The 23434-nt window shown below is 39.9% G+C and overlaps 1 protein-coding gene across 2 annotated transcripts; it reads right to left on the reverse strand.

The window, feature by feature from the left end:
• Window positions 1–8887: 8887 nt before the first annotated feature.
• Window positions 8888–23230, reverse strand: LOC127449212 (cysteine protease ATG4C-like). Of its 2 annotated transcripts, none has more exons than XM_051712485.1 (11): window positions 23155–23230; window positions 20097–20262; window positions 19840–19923; window positions 19463–19699; window positions 16241–16565; window positions 15369–15439; window positions 13497–13663; window positions 13136–13214; window positions 12369–12445; window positions 11704–11823; window positions 8888–10047 (listed from the first exon to the last, which is right to left on the reverse strand). In XM_051712485.1, the coding sequence occupies exons 2-11, from the start codon at window positions 20170–20172 to the stop codon at window positions 9886–9888; spliced, it is 1398 nt and encodes a 465-aa protein (XP_051568445.1). In that variant the 5' UTR covers window positions 20173–20262; window positions 23155–23230; the 3' UTR covers window positions 8888–9885. The 2 variants fall into 2 exon arrangements, with proteins under 2 accessions (XP_051568445.1, XP_051568446.1); XM_051712486.1 differs by having other exon boundaries at window positions 23163–23228.
• Window positions 23231–23434: the final 204 nt, after the last annotated feature.

Consider the following 23434-nt stretch of genomic DNA (forward strand, 5'->3'; position numbering starts at 1 on the left):
GGCTGAAAAGACGGTGAAAGACCGACGTAATGGCCACGCGGTGTGTCCCGTGGCGCCATGCCCGTCTCGGGACTCGAGTCTGGAGCCAGTGCTGAAGCGGCCTCATATGCATCAACCCGAGCGGGGTGGCCACCGCCGAGGATGCCATATGCCCCAGGAGCCTCTGAAAATGTTTCAGTGGAACCGCTGTTTTCTGTTTGAACGCCTTCAAACAGGCCAGCACCGACTGGGCGCGCTCGTTTGTAAGGTGCGCCGTCAAGGAGACTGAGTCCAACTCCAAACCGAGAAAAGAGATGCTCTGAACCGGGAGGAGCTTGCTCTTTTCCCGGTTGACCCGAAGCCCTAGTCGGCTGAGGTGTGAGAGCACCAGGTCCCTGTGTGCGCATAACACGTCTCGAGAGTGAGCTAAGATTAGCCAGTCATCGAGATAGTTGAGATTGCGAATGCCCACCTCCCTTAACGGGACAAGGGCAGCCTCTGCGATCTTCGTAAAGACGTGAGGAGACAGGGACAGGCCGAAAGGGAGGACTTTGTACTGATACGCCTGACCCTCAAACGCGAACCGCAGGAAGGGTCTGTGTCGAGGAAGGATCGAGACGTTAAAGTACGCATCCTTCGGGTCTACCGCCGCAAACAAATCTCGATGCCGGACGCTCGCTAGAATGCGTCTTTGCGTCAGCATCTTGAACGGGAGTCTGTGTAAAGCCCGGTTCAGTACTCGCAGGTCCAAGATTGGCCGCAACCCACCGCCTTTTTTCGGTACAATGAAGTAGGGGCTGTAAAACCCTTTCTTCATCTCGGCTGGAGGGACAGGTCCTATCGCGTCCTTCCGTAGGAGGGTAGCGATCTCTGCACAAGGTAGCAGCGTTTTCGTCTTTCACCAAGGTGAAGTGGACACCGCTGGACCTGGGCGGATGCCCGGCGAAGTGAATCGTGCAGCCGAGTCGGATGGTCTGGACCAGCCCTCGTGATGGACTGGAAGGTGCAAGCCATGCGTCCAAGTTCCGCGCAAGGGGGACCAAAGGGACAACGTCATCGGATGTACCGGCAGGTGGGGCCTCGTGGCGGGGCGGAGCTCGAGGTGCCACACCACGTCGTGGCTGTGCTGAGTCCGAGGACATCGAAGCACTTACCTGGCTCCTTGTGACCACCCCCGGAACAGCCTGGGACGGGGGAGGAAGAGGCCTGTCCTTGTGACCCATGGAGACTGTCACATCGGGGGCAGATTTGTGCCACAGCTGGGCGCTCAGGGCGGGAGACCGCCGCTGGAGCACCAACCTGCCAAATGGAGTGGTGGACGGTGGTCGTGATGCCAGCCGTACACACCGGCTACGTGACCCAGGGAACAAGGAAACCACTCTTGCTGAGCTCTTGAGTACTGCAGCCACTTGGGCATGCAGCGCAATTAAATGCAAAAGGTAATATAAAGATGAAGATCTGCTTACCATCTCCAGAGCAGCGGGTTTCGTTGTCCCTGGTTCGCCCGTCTCAAGGGCGCTTTGAAGACTTTCACGGGTTCTGGGCGGCCGCGAGATGGGTGGCATCTGCCTCCTGCGGTGGGCTTCACGCCGGGGCCAGGCCGAAGGGGTGGGCTGCGGTGGAGCCGGTGCAGTCACCGCAGGGGGACGCCCTTGGCGATGAGTAGATGGGGTGCGGGATCTTGAGCCGCGCCGGGGCGGGATATGCCGGCTAGCATCCATCTACTGCTCTACCATCGAGACCTGCTGGGCAAAGTCCTCGACGGTGTCGCCAAACAGGCCCGCCTGGGAAATGGGGGCAGCAAGGAATCGTGTCTTGTCGGCCTCACCCATCTCGACCAGGTTGAGCCAAAGGTGGTTCTCCTTGACCACTAGTGTGGCCATCGTCCACCCGAGAGACTGCGCCGTGACCTCCGTCGCTCGGAGAGCGAGGTCAGTCGCCGAGCGCAGTTCCTGCATCAATCCCGGGGCGGAACTACCCTCGTGCAGTTCCTTTAGTGCCTTGGCGGACTTGCAGGAGAGCCATGGCGTGCAGGGCGGAGGCGGCTTGTCCAGCGGCACCGTAGGCCTTGGCCGTCAGAGACGACGTAAACCTACAGGCCTTGGACGGGGGCTTTGGGCACCCGCGCCAGGTGGCGGCGCTCTGCGGGCATAGGTGCACCGCGAGCACCTTTATCCACTGGGGGATTGCCGAATAACCCTTGGCCGCCCCACCATCGAGGGTAGTGAGAGCGGGGAAGCTGAAAAGATCGGGACCGGGCAGTAAAAAGTGCCTCCCGCGAGGCTCTTCAGCTCTTCATGCACTTCCGGGAAGAAAGGAATGGGGCGGGGCGGGGCGTGGCTTTGAGCGGCGCCGTGAGCCCAGGAACCAATCACCGAGCCGCGAGGGTTCAGGGAAGAGCGGTGAAATCCACTCTAACCGACGCTCGCGGCTGCCCGGGAAAGCATTTCGTCATCTCCGCGTCAGCCTGCGACTGGGTGATCGACCCCGAAGGGAGGAGCCCAGCTGAGGCTTCCGACTGGACGAGCCCGCTCTCCGATGCTGCGCTCGAGAGCTCATCACTTTCGCGGGCTCCGAATAAGAGGTCGAATTTGCCATGAGACGAGCCGGCGGACTCACCCGGAAGCCCGATTGGGGCAGACGAGCGTGCTGGGGAATGGGAGGTCCGCGGGGGATACCCGGCGGAGGCGGTCCCATTGGGGTCCCCAAATCGCCCTCAGTGCTAGCCGCGCTGGCCTCAAACCCTTGGGTAAAAGGACCGAGGCGGGAGCCTCTGGGGTGGCTCTTTCTTACGAAGGCGAGCCGCGACCGCAACATTGCCATGGACATATTCTCGCAATGAGAACATGACCATCCACGAACGCTGTCTCCGCGTGAGCAGTGCCCAGACACGAAAGACAGTGATCGTGACCGTCAGAAGGCGAGAGATAACGAGCACAACCAGGAATAACACACAATCGGAAAAGCATCTTTAAAAAGACGCGTCTTTAAAAAGACGTTCCATGTGTGCGCTCTTTTAGAGAAATATATACTCTTTTAGAGGGGAAAAATGCTCTTTCAGAAAATATACTCTCTAGTTTTTCTGCCGAAGCACCCAGGGGCATTCTCTGCAGTGCACCAGTGCAGAGGAGGGAGAAGCCGCTGAAATGCGGCGTCAGATCCAGCAGAGGTGAATGAAGAGTAGTATTCAGCTCAGTGAGCATGACCGTTCGGCTCCGAAGAGAAAATCTGAATGAGTGGTTGCATACCAGCTCCTTTTATACCCGTATGTTCAGGGGAGTGGCATGCAAATACCACTCGCCAATTTTCATTGGCCTTTTATCAAAGACCAGAGGTGTCTCGGGCTCCCAAGAGTGACCCCTAGTGTCACTACATCGACACCAACGTCGAGTGAGTGACAGATAGGGAACACTTTCTAATTTTTCTAGCAACAGTCCTAAGTTTGACCAAAGTGTGCAGCAGACAATAGACCTTAGATACACAGTATTGTTATGCATGTAAAGAAACACTAGACCAAAAAGTGTCTGTGAGATAGATGTTCTGCCTCTCTGTGGTGGAAGGTGTCTCCTCTCATTGGAATGAATGACTGTGTGTGCATTCGTGATCCTCTCCAACCCCCCGAAAGCCTCCATCTCAACTGTGGTGCACACATAGCTGACTCGACAGGCCCAACAGCAGGCAATATCCCCTGCTTTCCAGCCTTTGCTCTGGATGGATTTGGTTAGTAAATCAAGACAGGAGGTCGGCCATGCCTGAGAGGAGAGTGGAATGAGGAAGCAAGTGTTTGCTCCATATCACCCAAGAGATTCAAGAAACAGCTACCGTGATGTCCTGTCACCTGAAAGGCATATGAAAACAGGCACACACATCTGTTATCCAAATGTTAACTTCGGGCAGCCCATGTTGTCACGGTGGAGGGGGAGTGGGGTTGTGACTGGCTAAAGACAAGAGTGCTTTACCCAAGGGAGGGCTTGGGATCCATCCTCAGAGATAGGAAATAACACAAAAGAACCAGCAATGAGCTGTTAAATTTCGCCACCATTGCTGAAACCGGATATCAAGTGGTGACCCAACACAGAGCCAATTGCACAAAAGTAAAAACTTCTTAAAATAAAAATTTGCAACTTAATCATATTACCATGAACTGCATAGGCTCAACAATTTGCAAAATTATTAACATGACAGGTTAATTTGGAAAATTGTAAATTTTTTAAATGCATTAGAAACAGCACAGGTGTGATTTACTTGTTGACCCGTTTTTTAATGTAGTCTGGGTCAGACTGTCTTATACCTTGAATAGTTTTGTTCATGTTTTTCGAAGAAGAGAAAAAGTCATGCAATCTGTCCACATTTGCATTTGCCTAATTTTCCGACTGATCACAATGTGAAGTCGGCAACAGGAGGCTGAAAGTTCTGCTGCTGAAATTGGTCTCTGCTTACCGAAATTCAAACCACTGCCCCCAGAGGCCTAAGATGGAAGTGTTGTTGACCAGTTTCCAGGTGAAATGTCCACAGGGTGGTGCAAAAGCGAGTTGCAGTTTTAGTTTTAAATTATGTAATACAGTCAACGGGAATGCTCCTAACCCAAACCCCAACCCTAAACCTAACCGTCAGTTGAGCAAGTATGTGATATTAGAGCCAAAATGCAACCTCTGAATCTCACTCACCATTGTTTATGTGAATGTGACTACTTCCTGGTTTCCACGGGACCCGAACTTGTGTCTCGAAGTTCCATGGGAACATGGACATGTCTCAGAGATTGCTATCAGCAGCACCGCATTGAGAGGTCAGCACATTTGAATTGATGCAAAAAAATGTCTAATGGGAATGGTGCTTGTCAGTAAGTTGGCAGAATGAGGTCGATTTCAGGGTACATGAACATTCGGAAGCAGCATGTCGATTTCCAGTGTGATCTTGTTGTAATCTGGCTAGCTTATACCAAGTAACAGATGAATTTTCACCAAAATACTGTAGAGTCTGACTGGACAAAACGCTTTTATGTCAATAACAAAAGATATGTGAAGCATTTTCTCCTCCTTTTTAATGCTGATAAGCCATTTTATTTTGCTTTTCTAATTATGCATGATTATATGGTTGCATTTAGCATTTTTCCCTCTTCTGTCTGACCCTATCAGAACAGACCAGTGACACATTTTTGGGTTGTGACCCACCAGTTAAGTACCACTGTTTTAAGAACTCTGCTTGGTCATGAAAAACTGGTACTTGTTGAAGAAATAAATAATTCACTTCAGACAGAAAAAAATAGCTCTAGACAGACAGACATGCAAACACAGACACAGTAGTCTTTAAATGTGTGAGCAGATTTAACTATGCTCCTGTAACGCCAGGATGATATTTCATGTACTTGATTCCCTGCATTCCACAGATCTAGAGGGAGAATAAATCAAAGAGCAGAGCACCTGGTGCAGGATGCTCAAAGCTGCCAACTGAGCTCACAGCAGAACATGTTCCTCTACTCAAAAACACATATACACCTATCTGTCAGTGTAATTCCCAATGGGAAAGCAAATGTGTGATTCAAAAATGCTAAGTATACACAAGTGGTGATTAGAAAATGAGTTAATTCAAATGTAGCTCTGAGTATGTTTGTTTTTAGGAATCAATGGGCTCACATGGGACCACACTAAACACTAGTACCACGCTAAAGACACTTGCACATCAGTTACTCTGAGCCCAACAAAGATTAGCTCCAGTAATCTACTGCAGGTGGCATGTAATTCCCATGTATGTGTCCAAGGTCATTCATCATGTGTAGCTCCCTCTGTCCTTGTTACTGTTGGATGGAACCTTTAGTGCTACAGAAAAGAAGCACAAGATGGTCACAAGTAATTAAGTGACAATCCTCAGGTGTAAGCTCCACTACACCAATATGCTTTTGTCAGAGTTGTTTGTACTCTAGTGTGGTTATGTAAAACTTTGGATTTAAATCTACGTCAATAAAACAATAAAAATTCAATACAAGTAATGCTCAATCAACAGCCCACAGAAACTAATTTTGACTTGTCCCAAAAAAAGCAAAAATCACAGTTACAGCAAGGCTTTTTTTTTTTTAAATGGAAATTAATGGGGCTAGTCCATAAATGTTAAAATAGACACCATTTCAAAAATATAGCACGTGAACATTATTAACATTATTAAGTGTTAACATGATTTTAGTGTGATAAAATCTTTGTTCCACATGATTATAGTATGATAAAATCTTTTACCGGGATTACAGGTTTTACCAGCGTCATGTCGTTGCAATATTTTATATAACTTTAGACAGATTAGGTTAGTTAGCAATTTTATCACACTAAAATCATGTTAACGCATATAATGTTTATGTCTTATGGATATACTTTTGAAACAGTGTGTATTATAATGTTTATAGTCTGGCCCTGTTCACTCCCATTGTAACTGTGAACATGTTTTTAATCGTTATGCCACAAATGCTGTCAATTGAGCTTAAAGATCGAGGAAGTGATTCCTGAGAAAGACTGTTGATAATTTAACTCAACAGTCATACAAACACACCCCTCCCTTCAGTGCTCCTTCAGAAGCTCCGCCCTCCAAATTCATACACGCGCAATAGTGTTGTGTGGATCGGTCAGATCTACTTTGTTTATTTTCCCATTTACAGAGCCAGGGCTGTGGCGCACACACAGAACGAACAGCTAGTGGGCCGTGAAAAAGTAAATTGGATTAAAATTACTTATTCCACCTTTAACCAAAGTCCCTTTCAACAAGATTCACAATGTCAGTCCACTCAACGGCCATCTTGAGAACGTTACCAGGCAGCTATTTTCTTTGGATACAAATGGTATACATATATGTACAGCTACAGTCTTCTTGAATGGGAAAACACAGAAATCTACAAAAGGGTTAGTTAAGATTACGATCAAATAACATTTCAAATCAGCAGTAAAATCTGACAAAAGTTGTATAATAAATTGTGCTTCTCTTGCTCAGATCAAGAAAAACCAAACAAAACACTATTTTTCAGGCTGGTACAGCTAACACGCATGCACATTCTCAAGTTAACTGACAGGCAATGTCTGTATCTAAAAGGTGATCGGCTTTTTTACCTGTTAATGTAGGTAAGACTTCATTATCGACATCCACCATATTGGCTGTTTCAGTTTCTCCCCTTAATTTGAATACAAGTGGTCCATCTTGGGCTAGACAGTCTCTGGCTTAATTTGTATTGAACTCAGAACATTCCTTTAAACATAGACTTTAAAGACACTTTAAAAGACTTTGAGTAGTGTGTAGTACAGTATGTGTAAATGCTGCTATCCATTTCCTGAAGAAATCTGCAGAAAATGACCAGGTGCATGGCCTCATTTTGCACAGACTTCAACAGGAGTTGGTTTTAAAAATGAAAAGAATTAAATGAAGGCAAAACGGAATAAACACTGAACTGATTGTTGTAAGTCTATTCAGCATGGATGGCTGTGCCCTCTCCCTTATAGCCTGCAGCAAACCCTTATGTCATATCCCATCTTGTCAAAATGGGTATCAAAAAGAGAAACTTTATTCAATCCAAATTGCCTACAGAAACGAAGCCTCTCATAAAATTCCACTGCTTTCATCTGTGGAATTCGCTCGGAAGAGCAGATTAGATTTTAAGGAATCTGCCAGAATCAATGCCTCTATTGGCAGCAGAGCACTGAGGTCTGCTATGGTGCTGTAGCCGCTGCTGGGATACAGCATTCTCCACCCTGGAGAGCATGACTCATTAATCAAATATTCATACAGGCAGCATCGTAAATATACGAGCAGAACACAAAGTCTCCTTAAAGTTGCCATGCCTCCCAGCACAAGTGCCCTTTCATGTTACTGACAGAAAGGCAGGCATGTTGCCTCACCCCTGATGTCCCAAACTTCCCCATTTTCCTCTCTCCTCCATGCCTTATTTCCTAAAAACAGCCCAGCATGAATTTACTGATCACAGACACAAGCTCTACAGTGTTAAACGATGGGCTTATTGTCCTCGTCTGCTTCTGTCTTCACGACATGCACTGGTAACACAGGCGGTGGATTCTTCTGCTCTGTACTACAGAAGGGTAACTTGTTCCCCCAACCAGGGGCCATAATTGCAGGCCATGACCTTATTAATATACGAATTTGTATTTAACATGAAAATAGCACAAGCATTGCTCAAACGGAACAGAAACAGAGGAATTAACCATGGCAACATTGAGTCCAACAAGGATATTTTCTTTTCTTCTGGAAAATAGCGTAATTACCAGATACCGATTTTTTTTTTTTCCACTTGGTTGAATGGTTTGCAGTTAGCAAGTGCAAGTAATTTTCATGAAGTTTTGCCCATTTGTTGGAGAAAATGGGTTAACAGATTCACAATAACTCAATAGCAGGTTTGCTGTTTAATAAAGAATGTAAGAATGTAACTACAAAAGAAAAAACACTTTCATGTTGGTAATTACAGTAAAATGAGTACTCCATTTTTTGCCTGTTCAACAATATAAGATTTATTGTGCATTAAGATCAACAAATTATACAAGTGAAATGTTCATCGTGCAAAATGGTTTTGGCAACTGGTACTGAAATACATTGTTTTATTCAAAGTTACTATAAAATCTGTAACATTAAAATGGTATTAGAAAGTCTGCATAAATAGCAGATAACAAAACTAGGGTGGTTACATACAATATGTGAACACTGTGTGCTAGAGCTAGTGTTACAGTTCTGTTTAATATCAAGTGCTGTGGTTCCAAGGTGTTTCTAACAAAAATGACCCAGTTATTTACAACAACTGGACATGGAAGCACAATATCTTCTTTTATGTTAACAATTTTGCTGAAATAGTCACTACAAATAAATAATGAAAAATAATAAAAAATAATTAATAACAATAATAAAAAAATAAACCAAAAAAACAGTGAAGTTATATAAATATTTATGCATTTGATTCATATTGATCCATGTCCTGCATTTTACCATTTGTAAATAATAAAGCAGCTCTGAAATTCTTTGTTTCACACATTGGATTAAACCACTGTACTGTCAATATATAATAAAACAAATTAATGTTATACAAAGCCCTTCTTTCAAACATATCATTGCGCAATGACTTTAATATTTCTTAAAATGCTGGCAGCAGAGAGGGCTTTTTAAATCTAGCTACCACATCTAAATATAATTTCAACAGGCACCATGACATGTTTATTTAGGCTCTGTATGTAGTCTTAAGTGATACAGTGTTTTCTACTCAACACTGAAGGCACATTATCCTTCCAGTCAACATAAAACGTAAGTTAGTGATAATTACCTTCATCTGATAAATCACAATATTATGTGTACCTTTTAAAAAGGAATCTACATCTATAATTTGATTCATTATTTAAAAAAGAAGCTATATTTACCCAGAGAGAAATTATGTGATTCTAGTTTAAAACTTTTTGTTGAATTACAAAATACATGTATTGACCACACATGTCAATTGCATTTATATAAAAAGCACTGAAATATTTGCAGTAAATGGATCCAAACTTCAATATAGTAGTGTGTGAGAGAGGCTATGAGCTGTGATCTGTAAAGGGTTATGGAGCACTCCAGCGTCTAGACTTTAAACAAAATATCTACATTAACTTTAGCTTTCAAAAACATATAGACCAGCCACATACGGGACATTACAGCTCTAAATGTGACACCAGTATTGATACATAGCTTCACTCGAGTGTTCCAACTTTGTGAAGCTAATGCATGCACCGCAACAAGTCCTTTAACTTGGCCTTTTCTGAAATGACATGAATGCCCAAGGTGGCACAGCGCCCTATATTTTAGGTCCACAGTGTTGTATCAAGAAAGATCCAGATTTACAATAGTAGTCCTGATTTGTGGTGCATCACTTGGGCTGTTAGTTTATGGTTTAAAGCTTTTCTCTCAGAGCAGAACAAAGCCTCCTGATGTCACCCCTGCTTTCCTTGTGTCTCTGACGAAAGGCCATTCTCTCTTTTCTACAGAACCGGAAAGCTTATAATCCTTTTCATGTCCTTTCATAAAGGTGAATGCAGGGTATTTCTCTTTCGATGAAGGCTGCAATATCTGCCGTACAACAACAGTTTGTTACAAACCTAACTTAAAATGTGGATTTCTAATCATAAATTAAACTAAAATATAAATGTAAATGAATCACAAAACATCTCACTCATTATAAAAGAATGACAAAGGAATATACAACATTTGCCCCTAACAGTAGTCTATACAGGATGAAGTGACCGTGTATAACAACAGTTCCCAATTATACAGTGTAATGCTGCCACCTGCTGACAGAAATCTAAAACAACTGCCTTGTTACAGCTTAAGAGGAAAATATTTATTCTAGTCAAAGTGTGGTGAAATTGAGGAATTGGCTCAATTACAGCAAAATAAACTTTTGAACACTTATCATGTCTTCATAGATCAAAACAGCAATTATGGAACACAAGTTTTCTTATCAGCAGTGCATTCATAGCAAATACGGTTTTGGATTTACAGTTGAAGTCTTACACTTCAATTGTAAATCCTTTACATACACTTAGGTTGAAGTCATTAAAACTCATTTTTTAACCACTCCACAGATCTAATATTAGCAAACTATAGTTTTGGCAAGTCGTTTAGGACATCTACTTTGTGCATGACATGAGTAATTTTTCCAACAATTGTTTACAGACAGATTGTTTCATTTTTAATTGACTATATTACAGTTCCAGTGGGTCAGAAGTTTACATACACTAAGTTAACTGTGCCTTCAAGCAGATTGGAAAATTCCAGAAAATGATGTCAAGCCTTTAGACAATTAGCCAATCAGCTTCTGATAGGAGGTGTACTGAATTGGAGGTGTACCTGTTGATGTATTTTAAGGCCTACCGTTTGCAAGTGCACATGGGGACAAAGATCGTACTTTTTGGAGAAATGTCCTATGGTCTAATCAAACAAAAACTGAACTGTTTGGCTATAATGACCATTGTTATGTTTGGAGGAAAAAGGGTGAGGCTTGTAAGCCAAAGAACACCATCCCAACCGTGAAGCATGGGGGTGGCAGCATCATGTTGTGGGGGTGCTTTGATGCAGGAGGGACTGGCGCACTTCACAAAATAGATGACATCATGAGGAAGGAAAATGTTGTGGATATTTTGAAGCAACATCTCAAGACATCAGCCAAGAAGTTAAAGCTTGGTCGCAAATGGGTCTTCCAAATGGACAATGACCCCAAGCATACCTCCAAAGTTGTGGCAAAATGGCTTAAGGACAACAAAGTCAAGGTATTGGAGTGGCCATCACAAAGCCCTGACCTCAATCTGATAGAAAATTTGTGGACAGAACTTCAGAATGTGCAAGCAAGGAGGCCTACAAACCTGACTCTGTTACACCAGTTCTGTCTGGAGGAATGGGCCAAAATTCCAGCAACTTACTGTGAGAAGTTTGTGGAAGGCAACCCAAAACGTTTGACCCAAGTTAAACAATTTAAAGGCACTGCTACCAAATACTAACAAAATGTATGCAAATTTCTGACCCACTGGGAATGTGATGAAATAAATAAAAGCTCAAATAAATCATTCTCTCTACTATTATTCTGATATTCCACATTCTTAAAATAAAGTAGTGATCCTAACTGACCTAAAACAGTGAATATTTTCTACGGTTAAATGTCAGAAATTTTGTTTAAATGTATTTGGCTAAGGTGTATATAAACTTCTGACTTCAACTGTATTTACCTACCTTTGACAGTTCGTTGCTAATTCTTTCATAGTGTTTGACGTTTTTGGAGTAGAATCCAATTGTACAGCTTGGGTCCATTTTATTGAAAGCCATTTTCTTCGGTGATGGGCAATGATAAGACTTTAACCAAGCAAAATTATCAAACATATTCATTAAAATGGAATCAAAAGAAGCCATTTGTGATCCATGTACACAACTAAAGCATTACAAATGCCGTTCTTAATATCTATTTACAGTGTAATAAGAGTGTAATACAGATCAGAGCAGTACTGTTTAAAATGAGTACTTTGTATTCATGCAAAAAAATCTGATTTTAAAGGCTTCACTTTTTGACATACTGTTTTAGACAAATATTTGATTCTGCCTGAGATCTGAATGGCTTAGACAACTGAGCAAAACATATGGCCCAATATTTCTGTCTTTTGTCAGGCCCCTTCTTACAGCTCACAAAAATAAGCGTACAAATAAGTTATGATGCTGAAATATAAAATTGTTGGAGCTATATAAAATATGTTGGCACTGATACAAAGTACAGAACAACAGGCAAATCTCTTGTGTTCAGTAATTGTGTGCGGAGGACTACTTTCATATTCATACCCTTAAGTACAGAAACTATTAAATTCACATCACTGTGCGGCAGTCAGCTTTTTGTAATTCCACATTACCTGCAGAGGGAAATCGCTTGTGCTGACATCCACAAAAGACTGACAGTAATGAGGGTCCATGTAAATCAAGCTGTCATCTGCAAGGACACAACAAAAGACAAGTTATTCAAAAAACACAGTGATTATTTTAATGCATATCCTTGCCCTATTTCTATGCAGAGCAGCTCAAAGTCACCCACCTCAGTTGGGCTTCTAACAATCAAACTCAAGAATTTTTTTCTTGGTCCTTCTTAAACTTGGATGGATTAAACTCTGTATAATCAAATCCAGTTGTACAAGCACATTTGTTATGCCACAAAGGGAGCTGTCATTTAATTTTGGTGTGGAGAAATTACTTTTATAAACATGCAATTATATTACATAATTTGCATATGATAAATGCATGCAGCAGGCTGAGCCTGGCAAGGAGAATGTATTGCTTGTCATTTAGACATCATCATGGAGTATATTTCAAATTGCTAAAATGTAAATGGGTAAATATTGACTACCAATATGTACAACTGAAGGTTTCCACTGGCTGCTGAAGGTGATGGAGAGTGGGGCCACTGGATAGCTCTGAAATCAATGCAAGTTGTTTATGGAAATGCAGAATGCCTGCTACTTGGGATATCCTTGCATGATGAATGGTGTAGCATTTTTATGGGTTTGGGAAAAATAAAATAAGCTTCCCTGATGGTGCTGGCCTTCTATGTGTATGCATTGATTTACTTTGTCTATTTTTTTAACCATCACAGAGTATTTAAATGACTTCTGAATAAAAGACTAACCTTGAAATCCAACAAAATAGTAGGCCTGTTTAGGCTTTCCGCCAATGATGCCGATACAGTACTCTAAGCTTAATATGCTCTGGGAGAAAGAGTAAGAGAGCAGTTAAGATCACAGTTTTAGGTCAACAGCCACATCTTTAAAAATATTTCTCTCTTTGTCACCATATGGTCTGGTTTGGACAAAAAACACTGAAAATCTAGATTAAGATAAAGAAACAAACTGAGGATTTGCCTTTAATGACTATGTCTTCTACAGCAACATGTTCTGGCTGTACTTGAATACATAACCACCATTGTGTGTTAGTTTTTAGAGCAGTTCTGGACAAAAAAAAAAAAAAAAAAAAAAAAAAAAGGGGCTCACCTTGACAAAACTGAAGTATTCTAGGTTGATTTTCTCTCCGCCCAGTCTCACAGGAATGAGGATGATGACAGCCCTACTATCAGGAGCAGCTCCAGCATTGAGTCCATGAGGATTACTGTGGCTGCCCGTCTGGCCTGAATGGCTATCAATAACATCAGCACTGTACACTGCAGACAATCAATAACACAGAGGTCAAAACCGGGTCCTCTGTCTGTCTCTCAAGTGATACAAAAAGAGTTCACACTAACTGTGATCTTTTCATCCCAACTATACAGTTATTCAGCTACAATTATTATAAGTTATCTTATGTAAAATTAAATTGTGTTTGTTGGTTCAGTATTGAGAGAGAGAAAAAAAAAAGAAAAACTCATCCTAGGACCTTAAATGAGTTATTAAAGGGTCAATAGCGTAACTTTTTTTTTTGGTCCGGATCTATTAAGTTATTCAAAACTTCAATAAAAATACAATTCACACAACACAATTACTTGAATACACCTATACTATTATGAACATATTTTCAGTTTCTGAGTTCAAAGTCATTCCGATGGAATTATCCTGGAACTTAAAGTAAAAAATAAAATAAAAAATGAAATGCGTTCGCACAGTGTTTTGGAATTATCTTCTATTACAACAGTATTTAAAAACAAAAAAACAAAAAAACAAACAAACACCCAAGTAGACCCTTATGACTGTGTGTGAAGTTTTTGATATTTTTCATAAGATACAGTCTTGGTTTGGATTAAATGGAGTAACCCTATGGAAACTTCTTGATATTTGTGACTCAAATATTCATGATATTTGTAAAAAAAAAAAATTTTACCTAGCAAAACATGCTTCAAAACATTTTTGAAATTAATAAATAAGTTGTGTACTGTCAAATGTATTCAAGTTGCAAAGAAAGTAGTTTTAAACAGATAGTTCACCTAAAAATGAAAATTCTCTCATCATTTACTCATCCTTATGCCATCACATATGTGTATGACTTTCTTCTGCAGAACACAAAAACGAAGATTTTTAGAAGAATATTTCAGGTCTATACAATGCATGTGAATGGTGACCAAAACTCTGAAGGTCCAAATATCACATAAAGCCATCATAAAAGTCTAATAAATGTCTTTTGAAGTGATCCAATCGTTTTGGGTGAGAACAGTCCAAAATGTAATTCCTTTTTCACTATAAATCTTGACCGCAGTCTCCTTGGCGATTGTGATTTCAAGCTCATAATCGACGCAATGGCAAGATGTACAGTGAACAGGAGTAACATTTTGGACTGTTCTCACCCAACTGATTGTAATGCTTCAGAAGACATTGATTAAAATACTGGAGTCATATGGATTACTTTTATGATAGCTTTATGTGATATTTGGACCTTCTGAGTTCTGGCCACCATTCACTTGCATTGTGAGGACCACAAGAGCTGATTTATTCTTCTAAAAATCTTTATTTGTGTTCTGCAGAAGAAAGAAAGTCATACACATCTGGGATGGCATTAGGGTGAGAAAATTATGAGAGAATTTTCATTTCTGGGAGAACTATCCCTTTAATACTTTGTACTTTACACCAGTAGACATTTTTTTTTAATCATTGTTTTGTAGAAAATACTATAAGTGTTTTTAACCAATATAACAAATATTAAATTTCTATGAACTTGATACATGTTTCTCATTTTTATCAACTGTGACAAACTTATTTGTCAACATCAATCTTTTCCTCCAAACAATTTTCAACAGTAAACAAATTATTTATATAATCTCATTTTTGGCAAATAAATAGTATGCTGAATGTTATAAAATATTATGTTGAGGGTAGGCAAATTCCTCTATCAAGCCTAATTTTTTTTGTGGAAGAATTTTAGATTTGCATTTTTCATACCTGTGCAGTCCTGTGCTACATAAACACTTATGCCTTTTAGCATTGGTTCTGTGGCCCCATCAAGAGCTTTTCTAAAGGATGCAGGGGGAAAGAGAGAATGACAGGGTGAGACAAATGGTTTAGAGCAGGTTTAAAACTTTTTGATGCCAAGGACCCCCAAATATGATGACTGCCTTATGAGGGATCCCCTTCCTGAAATATAAAGGCAGTTATATTTTTATGTATAAAGACTCATTTGTACTGTGTGTGAAAAATAGAAAGCGTGTCATTATAAAGACAACATGTTGTTGGCAAAATTAAATAGTTGGCTCTTATATGGTCATTGTACTAAAGCCAAAATAAATTATTAAAATATGATCAGGAAAATATTTGCTTTGTATTAAGTTGACAGGGTGTCTTTTTTCTACCCAATTTTAGATTAGGTGTTGTGTATAATCCTTAAGAAACATTTTATTACCCATTTTAATGTGAAAATATTAAATTAATTTGAAAATGTATAGAAAGCAGAACGAATCAGTAATTATGTAGAATTTTGGTTAACTTTTTTTACACTGTAGACCCCCTAGCACCCCATGTGCCCCCCTGGGGATGCCTCGGCCCCAGTTTGAAAACCCCTGGTTTAGAGAGATATTTTAAACTTTTTTTTTCTTTTTTTCTTTTTCATTTTAAAGTTGCTGCACAATTACTTATTAAACAATGTCAAATAATCTCCATTCAATAACAGGTCTGGACATTTGCTTGTCCAAATGTTGACGAAACATTTAAGTGAAACCTTCAAACACCACTATGTAAACTTACATCAAAGTGAGGACTGGGTGATTATTAAGGCAGACTCTTATATACACACAATAGTATCTTTAAGGCACTCCAACCTGAGTATGTGTGCCACCACTGCTGGGCCAAACCAATCTCCCGCCCGTTTTCCTGATGTCATCCCAAGCTGCACTAGTCTGTGGATGCCCAGCTGGGCTGAGGGTCCATCCCCAAACCAGGACACAATGGTGCGGTGATATGCCTCTTTCAGATAGGAGTCAGCCTTCTCAGCCCCTCCCTGAACAGGGCAGAGAGGCTGGGTGACCTGTGCTCTTTCTCCCTGAATAGAGCCCTCTAATGTGGCCACCAGTTTCCGTGCTGCACTGCTGGTCCATGTCTCTGTATCCAGGGGCTCCAAGGTCAGTGCCTCTGCCCAGGTCCAGTCTGGTGACAAAGAATTTTAAAGATTTATGATCATATACAGTACTGTGCAAAAGTCTTAGGAACATAAGATATTTCACAAAAGCATTTGTCATAAGATGGTTATTTATATCTCTAGCTTTAGTGTGTCAGTAGGAAATATAAATGTTAGACTCTCAAACATAACTTTTGCAAATAGAAAAGATTAGAATAGAAGAACAGGGAGCCCTGCAACAGATGTCATGGCCCCCACAGAGCCCCCCACTGATTATCGTGTCAGTCTGAGATTACATAAAGAGACAGAAGCAATTGAGACAGCCTAAATAGATAGAAGAACTGTGGTGAATTCTCCAAGAAGCTTGGTACATCCTATCTGCCAACAACCAAGAAAAACTGTGTCCAGGTGTACCTAGAAGAACTGGTGATGTTTTAAATGCAAAGGTAGTCACACCGAATACTGATTTAGCTTTTTTATGTTTACTGGACTTTGTATGATGTTAATTGATAAATGAAATCTATTTATTTCATTATTTTTGAAGACATCCTCACTATGCAACATTTTTCACAAGTGCCTAAAACTTTTGCGCAGTACTGTATATACAGTGTATATATATATATATATATTATTTTTATTTGTTTTTAATCTATAAAATCAGCAATCCATGGTTTATTTGATCAGAGATGATCCGAGAGATTTAAAATGACATCTGTAATTCAAGAAAACGCTGCAACCTGGTATCATAGAATGAACGTTACTTTATATACATTTTTGCAAACTGACTTTAACGTGCCATTTTCTAAGTTTTGCTGCATTTTCCTGGTGAAATGAACACTAGAGGCATAACAACAACTGTGCATTTTATTCATTGTCACACAAATCACAAGTACAATTGTTGATTATGACTTTATAAAAACTTTTTTCCGCACTCTATTACTCACCCCCCTGCTATGTTATATCAGAACACTTTTACTTTAATGCATGATTTGAAAAACCAATACATTTTAACACTTGTATCACAGACCCACCTACATGTACACACATATTCTTATACTATTAGCTTGCTTGGTAGCTCTCTTGATTGAGCATTGGACTTTGGACTCAACGACCATGATTTGAGTCCAGCCAAAGACACACAAAATTAAAAGTGGCATATAAGTGATACAAAGTGACATGGTTGCTTCAGTAAATATGTGTATGTGTGTGTGTGTGTGTGTGTGTATATATTTTTTCATTTTACATTTGCATTTTAAAACAATATCAGTTAGGATTAGGGGTTGTTAAGGGTAAGGATGTCAGTTTTGTAAAACTCATTTATCTTTTCGGACAGTATTAGTTAGGTTTAGGGTAAAGTTTTAGGTTAGGGAGGTACGCTTTACTTCTTAAACCTCCATCTAAAATTAGCCTTAAAAACCTCATCTGATTACAACATCATTTCAATCGGTTTTGGCGCCCCCCGCTGAACATTTCACTTGGGAACTGCAGCCAAAGGTGTAAAGAAGCACATAATTTCAGTTTTGCAAAAATGTTGCAATGCTCACGTAAATTTCATGAGACCAGGCTGAACACAATCATTGCAAAAGCACCGCAGCTTTGTGTTTGGAAAAGCAAAGTTATCACACTTGTAAATGGGGCATTACTGTTATTTGATGAATTTATGGTTTTACTACCAGTAACAGCCATTTAGCTTCAAAAGTTATGAAGGGTAAGGGACTTTTCTGATTTTGTTAAGATATTTTTGAAATCTTGTCAGTTGGCAATTATTTAACAGATCACACTTCAAATGTTCAAAAACATGTTTGAAGTTAGTTTGTGCACAATATCTTTGTGCTTTAAAGGACTAACGCATATGCATATTTTTTGAGAGGTCTGTATCGTTTTGCTTTTATAGTTTAAAATCAGCTTTATGCACACACCAATTAGTTAAAATCTTAATTTTGTTAATGAGCTCAAACATTACAGTATATACAGTGCAATAAGAAGTACTGGAACAGATGTATTTTAGAAAGTTTGCCCTAAATTTCTCTGTTCTACTTCACAGACATATTTAAAATTGACTTTTAATGAAGCAGTGGGGCTAGTGCTCTATGGACAAAAGTTCAATTACAATATTCAATGTAGTACGTATTTCACTTTTACAACATTTTATCCTTGCAAACAGGGTGGGTGTCTGAAATGGTGTGGGAAGGAGTACCGAGGGTCATAAAGGTGCTGGCCTGGCTGTGGGGTCCATAGGTAATGACCTTGGAAAGTGTCAAGGCCTGTAATTGGCCAATAAGTATGTTTTATTAGCCATTCGCCTCTTTATAGACAGAAATTTCAATAATGACATTTCATTATAGACATGGGCGCTGGATGACGCTTCGATGTTGTTTTTGAATGATGGTATTAAACTGGCAAATGCCGTGTCCATTCACATTACTGCACAAAACTGCCCTTAGTCAATCATGAGAACTCATTCATTAGAAAGTGACAACCTCTGATACTAAAATATCCAACCTCTGCAATGGAAAAATTAAAACTTTCAGTCTCTAAATGAAGACTCTATTTCTTCATGAACTGCACAGCCAAAATAATGCTTCAACCCCTTCTGTTCCAAAACTGTGGCACAATCTATTTAAGCAACACACACCTCATAATTGTTTTTCATGTGACATGCTTCAGCATCAAAACCGTAACTCTTTCATAGACATTTGTTAGAATACACAACTCAAAATTTTTGTTGCTTAGAGGGTATATGGCATTCATTGCTGGGCATGCACTAAATTTGTGCCTGGCAGCACTCAGAAGAACTGGTCATTCATAAAATTCTACAAATCTCCTGCATGTTTGTTCATTTGATTTTACCTATTATAAATTACCCCCGCAATCTACACTGAAAAGGTGAAAAAAGTGGGTCTACTCATCATTCAATCAATCTCACCTCTACCCAAGATGTGAAGCAAGAGACCCTGGGCTAATATCATCTGCCCTGCCCGAAGTGTACAACCCCACCCACAGTCTGAAGTGAGGGTGGAGCCTGGAAGGGCGGGAAATTCTTCTCGATAGGTCAGCCAAACTCGTGAGGTGAAGTCCCTTCGAAATCCATCAACGTTGCCCATGACAACATCATCATCATCTAATGCATCAGCAGTACAACTCTCAGTAGGGCTTTCGTCATCTGAGGACAACAGTTGAGAATATTGGGTGTATGAGAATTTTAAACAGCAATGTTCCTTTTAAAACAGCCTAAAGGAATGTAGTAAATGAGAACAGGTTATGCCATCAGAGCAAAATGTTGTGTGTAAAATGACCTCTTACCCACAGCCTTGAAATGGTAGCATTTCCCTAACAAGAAAACAGGAGAATTACGGCTGAAGGCAGTTTTCGTTTTAAGAGCCCAACCTATAAGGATTAAACAAACATTCACGTTTATTCATGTGCAAGCATAACTGAACAAATTAAGACAGAAATTTAGTGAGAAGAAAATTATAGAGATTTGCAGTGTTTAAGACTATCAATGAAAGAAAAATGAACATCCTAACAGAGACACACATGTGAGATGTGTCAATACATACTGTATTTCACACTGTGCCATGCTGACATGAACTTGGACTTCAGCTTCTCCACCTCGTCAGTCTCTTTAGTATCCATTTCATCAGCCACGGAGCAGAACCCATCACAGCACAAATGCTAGAGATTCTCCGAAGTGTTTTTAAAATGACCAAAACAAGTTATATTCTCCTGGAAATATGACATTAAAGGAATATTCTGGGGTCAATTCAGGTTAAGGTCAGTCTACAGCATTTGTGGCATAATGTTGATAAACTCAAAAAATAATTTTGACTCGTCCGTCCTTTTCTTTGAAAAATCAAAAATTGAGGTTACAGTGTGGCACTTACAATGGAAGTGAATGGGGCCAATTAGTGGATGGTTTAAAGGCAGAAATGTGAACCTTATAATTTTATCAAAGCACATACATTAATTCATCTGTTAAAACTCAAGTATTATTTGAGCTGTAATGTTGTTTAAATCATCATTTTTACAGTCGTTTTAGGGTTTGTTGACATTACATTGTCATGGCAATAAAGTTGCAAAATCGGCAACACATTTTCACAGAAAAGGTAAATGATTTTATCATACTAAAATCAGGTTAATAGGCATATTGTTTATGTCTTTGTAACGAGGTGGGCGTGGCCGGTTGTGAGTGTGCACAGCAGGCGCTGAATCAGCTGATGAGCAGGAGAACGAGATAAAGGGGCGCCGGAGACCCCAGTTCGAGAGAGAAACACAGGCGGCTGTGCTGCATGTGTGTCTGTTCTTTTAGGTTTTATGTTGTTTTAAGTTCTATCATTAAACCTTTATTTTGACTGTTCATCCGGTTCCTGCCTCCTCCTTGCCCGTTCTTTAACTCAGTGTTCCCCAATGGCACACTTTTTACGACTAAAAAATTCTACATCACACCACTATCCCACATAGGCTAACCATCTTCATTATTTTTCCTTTTCAAGAACTTGTCCATGTTTTCTGTCTTAGTAGTGTGTTTACTTATAATGTTTGAAATTCGGCTATGCAAAAAAAAACAAAAAAAAAAAAAAGTCACATAGGTAGGCTACGCTGTGTGAGGTCACAGGTGGCAAGAGCGCTAAATAGGTAATGAAAAAACAACAAATTTGCTTCTTTTCTAATTTGTAGATTTGTTCTTGCAATGCCACAACAAATTACAGGGATGCAAACTCATGAGGGGCGAAAAAGGTAAGACAATCACTGGTCCACGAAAACTTTTCTGGGGATATTTTTTTAAAGAATAAGCTAAAAGCACCAATTCCAGCTATTTCAGTGATTCAAGTTTAGAATTAGAATTAGCTGCAAAATAAAGAGTATTTTGGTGAGGCTTGATTCTGTTTCACAAATTTGTTAAATTTTATTAACTGATTAGTTCAGTGACCCCTTCTGGAAATGTCACTAGGTGGCGACAAATGAGCATCTTGTGTGCTGTGAGTGAGAGTCAGTGAATCATTTTGAGTCATTCATGAACGAAATCTACCAAGAGACTTTATAGTGTTTAAGCATTAAAAGATCAAAGCAGATCTATAGTCTTCCTTCAGTCTGAGCATTATTTTTCATCCAAAAAGACAACTATAATAGTCTAATAATAGAGAGTTTCAATAACGTCCTTACCTTCTCTTTTATTAAAACTTGCATGGCTACAAATCTACTGACTTCAGAATAAGAATTATAAACACAAAGCAGATCTACAGCATCATTTTCCTTCAGTAGCCTATTTAAACTGCTGAGCATGGCTTTTATCAGAAAAGACCACAATAATAGACAAATAATAATAATTTTTAGTTTCAATAATGTTCTTTCTTCATTGTAAAGCGCATTTCACATAAGTTGAGTCGAGGCGTCGAGGCGTCGACGCTCCGTTCAACGCCAGCGTCAAGCGCCGCATTGCCCTCCACATGACAAGAGTTGCAGAAAGCGTCACAGAGGAGCGATTTTAAAAAGCGGGAGGTGTGCACAATAAACACTGAAAACATGTATTTGGAAGAGAGAGAAAAAAAGCTTGCAGTTGCTTTGATAGCAGAAAGTAATAAAAGGACTCGTTTATGTTTAGGTCTAAAAGTTTTTTTGGTGAATTTAAATGAGTTCAATAACTGGGGTCTCTGATATTCGTAAACGATAAGGTAATATGTAATTAAAAGAAATGACGAGACATTCACAAATTTGGACAGTTTTTAAAAATTTCTTGTTGCTTAGTACTCTCAAAGACATTATTGGTGAAGCAAAGACGTACGTGAAAAACACTTTGGTGTAAACTGACGTCACTTCATAGACCTCAATGTATTCTGCAGCGCTGAAGCGAGTCATGTGAAAAACCCTTAACGCGTATAAATATCAGTCACATTTGCACATTAATCATTGCTCTTCACAATCACAAAAGTGACCGATCATGGTTTCAAAACGGCGAATTTCTCCAAAAGGTGAGGTGTTTGGTTCCCTGAAATTATATATATATATTTTTTCCATGCATTTATTTATTTTGTGGCATTTGATAATTTTCCACAGCACACTAGAGTGCCGCGGCACAGTGGTTGAGAAACACTGCTTTAACTGTTACAGTCTTGGGGCTATACTTTTGAAACGGTGAGTATTTTAGCGTTTACGGATTGGCCCCATTCACTTGCATTGTAAATGCCTCACTGTAACCCAGATATTTTTTTTTTTTTTTTTAATAAAAGGAGGGACAAGTCTAAATCAATTTTGTGGTCATCTGTATTATGCCACAAATGCTGTTGATCGAGCTTAACCTGAATTGAACCCGGAATATTCCTTTAATTTGCTCACTCGCTTATTTTATTATTAAGATATTCTATCATTCGCGTTTTAAGTGATAGATTAAAAGTTTAAATAAAATGATATATGCATTGGTCAGAATACAGTGACATTAGCACAAACATAAATACAGCTCAGTTTGTTGTTGGCTGGCTAGCATGCTAATTAATCAGTAAACTTGATCACACTTCTAAACGTTACAAAGTTACCTACAATAAACGTAAATGCAAACAAGCGGTAAATTCTTAGTCAAATAAAATAAAAAATAAAAAACCACATATGTAGTTTAAAACGTACCTGCTCACATATCTTATGCTGGAAAAACTCGCAGTTCAATTCTGTTTACATTTTGAGGAAGTGGCGATCTCGTGCGGTCTCGCGGTATTTCAGAAATGTCCTGCTGGGCGCATTTGAGACGCATGTCTTGTGGAGATTTTGTCTTTTGAAAGATTACTTTTACTGTTCTATTACCATTGTCTCCATATTGGATTTTCTCGTTAACAATTATTTGGTCAATTAAAGACCGATATAACGAAATAATAAATACAACGAAAATATGTTTTGTTGAAGCATTATT

The sequence above is a fragment of the Myxocyprinus asiaticus genome, chromosome 12 (genome assembly GCF_019703515.2).
Source record: "Myxocyprinus asiaticus isolate MX2 ecotype Aquarium Trade chromosome 12, UBuf_Myxa_2, whole genome shotgun sequence".
NCBI classification, from domain to species: domain Eukaryota; kingdom Metazoa; phylum Chordata; class Actinopteri; order Cypriniformes; family Catostomidae; genus Myxocyprinus; species Myxocyprinus asiaticus.